The 7,329-nt window shown below is 62.5% G+C and overlaps 1 protein-coding gene and 1 pseudogene across 2 annotated transcripts; both read left to right on the forward strand.

Moving 5' to 3' along the window:
- Positions 1–17: 17 nt before the first annotated feature.
- Positions 18–2,079, forward strand: LOC112616938 (annotated as a pseudogene). Its single transcript, XR_003117826.1, has one exon. The product of XR_003117826.1 is annotated as a paralemmin-1 pseudogene (transcript).
- Positions 1,922–5,794, forward strand: LOC112616939 (paralemmin-1-like). Its single transcript, XM_025373693.1, has 2 exons — positions 1,922–2,015; positions 3,809–5,794. The coding sequence occupies exons 1-2, from the start codon at positions 1,922–1,924 to the stop codon at positions 4,336–4,338; spliced, it is 624 nt and encodes a 207-aa protein (XP_025229478.1). The 3' UTR covers positions 4,339–5,794.
- Positions 5,795–7,329: the final 1,535 nt, after the last annotated feature.

Consider the following 7,329-nt stretch of genomic DNA (forward strand, 5'->3'; position numbering starts at 1 on the left):
TCACTCTCTCTGTCCCTCCTGCCTCGAGCCAGGTCACTCTCTCTGTCCCTCCTGCCTCGAGCCAGGTCACTCTCTCTGTCTCTCCTTGTACAGTGGTCCATGCTGTGGACGGCACCGCCGAGAACGGGATCCACCCCCTGAGCTCCTCTGAGGTGGACGAACTCATCCACAAAGCAGACGAGGTCACGGTGAGCGAGGCGGGGTCCACGGCCGGGGCGGCAGAGACCCGGGGCGCTGTGGAGGAGGCAGCCCGGACCACGCCCTCCAGACGGGAGATCACCGGTGTGCAGGCACAGCCAGGCGAGGCCACCTCCGGCCCGCCGGGGATCCAGCCCGGCCAGGAGCCCCCGGTCACAATGATCTTCATGGGTTACCAGAACGTAGAGGATGAGGCCGAGACCAAGAAGGTGCTGGGCCTTCAAGACACCATCACGGCAGAGCTGGTGGTCATCGAAGACGCGGCCGAGCCCAAGGAGCCCGCGCCGCCCAACGGCAGTGCCGCCGAGCCTCCCGCAGAGGCTGGCTCCAGGGAAGAGAATCAGGCCGGGCCCGAGGCCACCACCAGCGACCCCCAGGACCTCGACATGAAGAAGCAGCGTTGCAAATGCTGCTTGATCATGTGAGCCGGCCCCCGAGACCCCGGCCCCCACCCCACACCACAGACACCCACCAGCCCGGCCCCTCCCGGCGCCTGCCCACCCTCCACCCACGGCCTCACGGGTCCAGGACTTGGCGTGTTGTTACATGTTCCTTCCGAGTTTTCTTTGACTGGAAAGAGGGACGGGGGCCCCCCACCCGTCACCACGCCCCAACGCTCCCCCCGAAACCAGAGCCGTGCACTCGTGCCTGGTAGGAGAGAGACAGGACAGACCCGCTTTTCCCGAGACGAGGACCCCCCCATGTCATGGCAGCTTCACAGACGCGGCTCGCGCCCACCGGGGTCCTGGCGGGTGGGACCCGCGGCCTCCACGTGGCCCAGGCCAGCCTGCCACCCTCTGGGCCTCCCGCCTGTGCCTTTCTCTGAGGGGACACCCTGCCAGAGAGGGCCCCGGGAGCCGGGGGCGGGAAGTGGGGCTCCACGGGGTTCCCTAGCCAAGGCGCTGGCCCCCCAATCTCAGGCAGTTGGGGTGAGGCCGTGCCTCTTTGGGGCTCAAAGTGTTGGGTGGAGGACAGGCCCCTCCGCTGTGCCCCCAATGCTCTGTATGGGCCCAACTAGTGGACAGCGGAGTCTGGGGGAGGGGGAACCTGGGGACATGCCCCCACCCGGGAGGGGCCAGCAAACCCTGGGCTGTGTTCTAGAGGGGGCAAACCAGGGGTCATCAACCTGTCCCCTGCACAGGGCAGGGACCGAGTGAGCCACTCCTTGTCCCGAGCTCCCGCCCCCACTGGGCCCTCCTTCCTCCTGGTGCTAATTTGGGGACCCCAGGGGCCGCCCCCGGCCTCTTCTCCAACCTGCCTGGACCAGGATGCTGGGTCTTCCCAACCACACCCCAGAGATCAGGCCCCACCTGCCAGCTCTGCTGGGCTTGGAGCATGTCTGGGCAGTGGAGAGAGGGACACAGCCTGGGACAGGAAGCCTCTTGGTTGGAGCAGGGGACCCTCATTTGCCACCCAGACCAATGTGAGCCTGCCCCCAGCCCCCTCTTACTGGAAGTGGCAAGGGGCTTCCCTCCTGGGGGCAGCTACACTCGTCCCCAGAGGCACAGTCGTGCACATTCTCACAGACACCTTCTCACGCGTTGGCTTTGGACAACCAGGCCCCAACTTGGTCCCTCCCCAGGGGCCTCCAGCCTGGTGCCCAGTGCTCAGGCCACCTCCAGGTACAGGGGCCACTTCGGATGGGAGCCTGGGTCCCTGCCTCCGCTCTGCCCCTGGGTGGCTGGGAGGAGAGGCCCTCTCGGGGGTGACCTGGGCGTCAGCCATGGGACCCCCTCCTCCTCCCTCGAGTCTGCCCGAGTCCCTCGAGCCGCGAGCCTTCGCTGAAGTGCCCTTGCTGCCCCCTCTGCTTTTGGTGTGTGACGAGGTCCCCGATGTTCTTGATTTTCCCAGAGAAGCAAATAAACAGCGTGAACAGCCCCAGTTCCTAGAGTTCTTGGCTTTCAACCCGGCGAGGAAGGCGTGACCAGGCCAGGGGGTGGGGCCTGCCGGCCTTTGAGCCATAAAGGGGAGGCTGAGCAGGGTTCCGGTGAGCTGGCTTCACCTGCCTGCACCTGCTCACCTGCTGGGCTCCCCCTGGGCACCGAGGGGTGGTGGTGGGAGGAGTTGGAACCCCCACTGTGCAGGTAAGGCCTGGCGGTAAGGGGCTGCTGTGAGGGGCAGGCTTGGCTTCCTGGGGAGCTCTTGGGTTCTGCGGTCGCCCCATCCTGTCCTTTAGTTCCTCCCTTTACTGGGCTCACAGCCCCTGGGTGATGACAGAGGGTCCCCTGGACACCTACAAGCTCTGCAGAGAAGCCGGCCCCTGGGAAAGACACGGGAGGCCTGGGGAGGAGGTGTCTGTGGAGACCAGCGTCGTGCTCCGGGGAAGGTGTCCCCCACCCCAGCCCCCCAGCCCCACTCTGTCTCCCACTGAGGTCTTGGAGAAGTCCCTGCCTCCTCCTCTGGGCCTCAATTTCTCCATCTGTAAAATAAGCCTTCATGGCCGGGCGCGGTGGCTCACACCTGCAATCCCAGTACTGTGGGAGGCCGTGGTGGGCGGATCACAAGGTCAAGAGATTGAGACCATCCTGGCCACATATTGAAACCCCATCTCGGCCGAGCGCGGTGGCTCAAGCCTGTAATCCCAGCACTTTGGGAGGCCGAGGCGGGTGGATCACGAGGTCAGGAGATCGAGACCATCCTGGCTAACATGGTGAAACCCCGTCTCTACTAAAAATACAAAAAACTAGCCAGGCGTGGTGGCGGGCGCCTGTAGTCCCAGCTACTTGGGAGGCTGAGGCGGGAGAATGGCGTGAACCCGGGAGGCGGAGCTTGCAGTGAGCCGAGATCACGCCACTGCACTCCAGCCTGGGAGACACAGCGAGACTCCGTCTCAAAAAAAAAAAAAAAAAAAAAAAAAAAAATCCTAATTCATTCCTTTCCACTCTTTCTCGATTCCTAATAAATACTTTTGTGCCTATAAATTTTCCTCGTCATCGACTGGGTGCAGTGGCTCACACCTGTAATCCCAGCACTTTGGGAGGCTGAGATGGGTGGATCACCTAAGGTTGGGAGTTCAAGAACAGCCTGGCCAACATGGAGACAACCTGTCTCTACCAAAAATACAAAATTAGCCGGGCATGGTGGCGGGCACCTGTAGTCCCAGCTACTTGGGAGGCTGAGGTAGGAGAATCGCTTGAACCCGGAAAGTGGAGCTTGCAGCGAGCCGAGATTGCACCACTGCACTCCATCCAGCCTGGCGACAGAGTAAGACTCTGTCCCAAAAAAAAAATTTTTTTTTCCTCATTTTACCGCTTTGGCTGCATCTACAGATGCCAGCAGGGGCTTTAATTGTCAGTTCTGAAGGTGTAATCTAGTTCGTGATTTCCTGTTTAGCCTCGAGGAGGACACGAGCCTTGCCCAGGTTTCCCTCCTGCCTCGAGCCAGGTCACTCTCTCCGTCCCTCCTGCCTCGAGCCAGGTCACTCTCTCCGTCCCTCCTGCCTCGAGCCAGGTCACTCTCTCCGTCCCTCCTGCCTCGAGCCAGGTCACTCTCTCCGTCCCTCCTGCCTCGAGCCAGGTCACTCTCTCTGTCCCTCCTGCCTCGAGCCAGGTCACTCTCTCTGTCCCTCCTGCCTCGAGCCAGGTCACTCTCTCTGTCTCTCCTTGTACAGTGGTCCATGCTGTGGACGGCACCGCCGAGAACGGGATCCACCCCCTGAGCTCCTCTGAGGTGGACGAACTCATCCACAAAGCAGACGAGGTCACGGTGAGCGAGGCGGGGTCCACGGCCGGGGCGGCAGAGACCCGGGGCGCTGTGGAGGAGGCAGCCCGGACCACGCCCTCCAGACGGGAGATCACCGGTGTGCAGGCACAGCCAGGCGAGGCCACCTCCGGCCCGCCGGGGATCCAGCCCGGCCAGGAGCCCCCGGTCACAATGATCTTCATGGGTTACCAGAACGTAGAGGATGAGGCCGAGACCAAGAAGGTGCTGGGCCTTCAAGACACCATCACGGCAGAGCTGGTGGTCATCGAAGACGCGGCCGAGCCCAAGGAGCCCGCGCCGCCCAACGGCAGTGCCGCCGAGCCTCCCGCAGAGGCTGGCTCCAGGGAAGAGAATCAGGCCGGGCCCGAGGCCACCACCAGCGACCCCCAGGACCTCGACATGAAGAAGCAGCGTTGCAAATGCTGCTTGATCATGTGAGCCGGCCCCCGAGACCCCGGCCCCCACCCCACACCACAGACACCCACCAGCCCGGCCCCTCCCGGCGCCTGCCCACCCTCCACCCACGGCCTCACGGGTCCAGGACTTGGCGTGTTGTTACATGTTCCTTCCGAGTTTTCTTTGACTGGAAAGAGGGACGGGGGCCCCCCACCCGTCACCACGCCCCAACGCTCCCCCCGAAACCAGAGCCGTGCACTCGTGCCTGGTAGGAGAGAGACAGGACAGACCCGCTTTTCCCGAGACGAGGACCCCCCCATGTCATGGCAGCTTCACAGACGCGGCTCGCGCCCACCGGGGTCCTGGCGGGTGGGACCCGCGGCCTCCACGTGGCCCAGGCCAGCCTGCCACCCTCTGGGCCTCCCGCCTGTGCCTTTCTCTGAGGGGACACCCTGCCAGAGAGGGCCCCGGGAGCCGGGGGCGGGAAGTGGGGCTCCACGGGGTTCCCTAGCCAAGGCGCTGGCCCCCCAATCTCAGGCAGTTGGGGTGAGGCCGTGCCTCTTTGGGGCTCAAAGTGTTGGGTGGAGGACAGGCCCCTCCGCTGTGCCCCCAATGCTCTGTATGGGCCCAACTAGTGGACAGCGGAGTCTGGGGGAGGGGGAACCTGGGGACATGCCCCCACCCGGGAGGGGCCAGCAAACCCTGGGCTGTGTTCTAGAGGGGGCAAACCAGGGGTCATCAACCTGTCCCCTGCACAGGGCAGGGACCGAGTGAGCCACTCCTTGTCCCGAGCTCCCGCCCCCACTGGGCCCTCCTTCCTCCTGGTGCTAATTTGGGGACCCCAGGGGCCGCCCCCGGCCTCTTCTCCAACCTGCCTGGACCAGGATGCTGGGTCTTCCCAACCACACCCCAGAGATCAGGCCCCACCTGCCAGCTCTGCTGGGCTTGGAGCATGTCTGGGCAGTGGAGAGAGGGACACAGCCTGGGACAGGAAGCCTCTTGGTTGGAGCAGGGGACCCTCATTTGCCACCCAGACCAATGTGAGCCTGCCCCCAGCCCCCTCTTACTGGAAGTGGCAAGGGGCTTCCCTCCTGGGGGCAGCTACACTCGTCCCCAGAGGCACAGTCGTGCACATTCTCACAGACACCTTCTCACGCGTTGGCTTTGGACAACCAGGCCCCAACTTGGTCCCTCCCCAGGGGCCTCCAGCCTGGTGCCCAGTGCTCAGGCCACCTCCAGGTACAGGGGCCACTTCGGATGGGAGCCTGGGTCCCTGCCTCCGCTCTGCCCCTGGGTGGCTGGGAGGAGAGGCCCTCTCGGGGGTGACCTGGGCGTCAGCCATGGGACCCCCTCCTCCTCCCTCGAGTCTGCCCGAGTCCCTCGAGCCGCGAGCCTTCGCTGAAGTGCCCTTGCTGCCCCCTCTGCTTTTGGTGTGTGACGAGGTCCCCGATGTTCTTGATTTTCCCAGAGAAGCAAATAAACAGCGTGAACAGCCCCAGTTCCTAGAGTTCTTGGCTTTCAACCCGGCGAGGAAGGCGTGACCAGGCCAGGGGGTGGGGCCTGCCGGCCTTTGAGCCATAAAGGGGAGGCTGAGCAGGGTTCCGGTGAGCTGGCTTCACCTGCCTGCACCTGCTCACCTGCTGGGCTCCCCCTGGGCACCGAGGGGTGGTGGTGGGAGGAGTTGGAACCCCCACTGTGCAGGTAAGGCCTGGCGGTAAGGGGCTGCTGTGAGGGGCAGGCTTGGCTTCCTGGGGAGCTCTTGGGTTCTGCGGTCGCCCCATCCTGTCCTTTAGTTCCTCCCTTTACTGGGCTCACAGCCCCTGGGTGATGACAGAGGGTCCCCTGGACACCTACAAGCTCTGCAGAGAAGCCGGCCCCTGGGAAAGACACGGGAGGCCTGGGGAGGAGGTGTCTGTGGAGACCAGCGTCGTGCTCCGGGGAAGGTGTCCCCCACCCCAGCCCCCCAGCCCCACTCTGTCTCCCACTGAGGTCTTGGAGAAGTCCCTGCCTCCTCCTCTGGGCCTCAATTTCTCCATCTGTAAAATAAGCCTTCATGGCCGGGCGCGGTGGCTCACACCTGCAATCCCAGTACTGTGGGAGGCCGTGGTGGGCGGATCACAAGGTCAAGAGATTGAGACCATCCTGGCCACATATTGAAACCCCATCTCGGCCGAGCGCGGTGGCTCAAGCCTGTAATCCCAGCACTTTGGGAGGCCGAGGCGGGTGGATCACGAGGTCAGGAGATCGAGACCATCCTGGCTAACATGGTGAAACCCCGTCTCTACTAAAAATACAAAAAACTAGCCAGGCGTGGTGGCGGGCGCCTGTAGTCCCAGCTACTTGGGAGGCTGAGGCGGGAGAATGGCGTGAACCCGGGAGGCGGAGCTTGCAGTGAGCCGAGATCACGCCACTGCACTCCAGCCTGGGAGACACAGCGAGACTCCGTCTCAAAAAAAAAAAAAAAAAAAAAAAAAAAAATCCTAATTCATTCCTTTCCACTCTTTCTCGATTCCTAATAAATACTTTTGTGCCTATAAATTTTCCTCGTCATCGACTGGGTGCAGTGGCTCACACCTGTAATCCCAGCACTTTGGGAGGCTGAGATGGGTGGATCACCTAAGGTTGGGAGTTCAAGAACAGCCTGGCCAACATGGAGACAACCTGTCTCTACCAAAAATACAAAATTAGCCGGGCATGGTGGCGGGCACCTGTAGTCCCAGCTACTTGGGAGGCTGAGGTAGGAGAATCGCTTGAACCCGGAAAGTGGAGCTTGCAGCGAGCCGAGATTGCACCACTGCACTCCATCCAGCCTGGCGACAGAGTAAGACTCTGTCCCAAAAAAAAAATTTTTTTTTCCTCATTTTACCGCTTTGGCTGCATCTACAGATGCCAGCAGGGGCTTTAATTGTCAGTTCTGAAGGTGTAATCTAGTTCGTGATTTCCTGTTTAGCCTCGAGGAGGACACGAGCCTTGCCCAGGTTTCCCTCCTGCCTCGAGCCAGGTCACTCTCTCCGTCCCTCCTGCCTCGAGCCA

This window comes from Theropithecus gelada, unplaced genomic scaffold (assembly GCF_003255815.1).
Source record: "Theropithecus gelada isolate Dixy unplaced genomic scaffold, Tgel_1.0 HiC_scaffold_1440, whole genome shotgun sequence".
In the NCBI taxonomy this organism is placed as follows: Eukaryota; Metazoa; Chordata; class Mammalia; order Primates; family Cercopithecidae; genus Theropithecus; species Theropithecus gelada.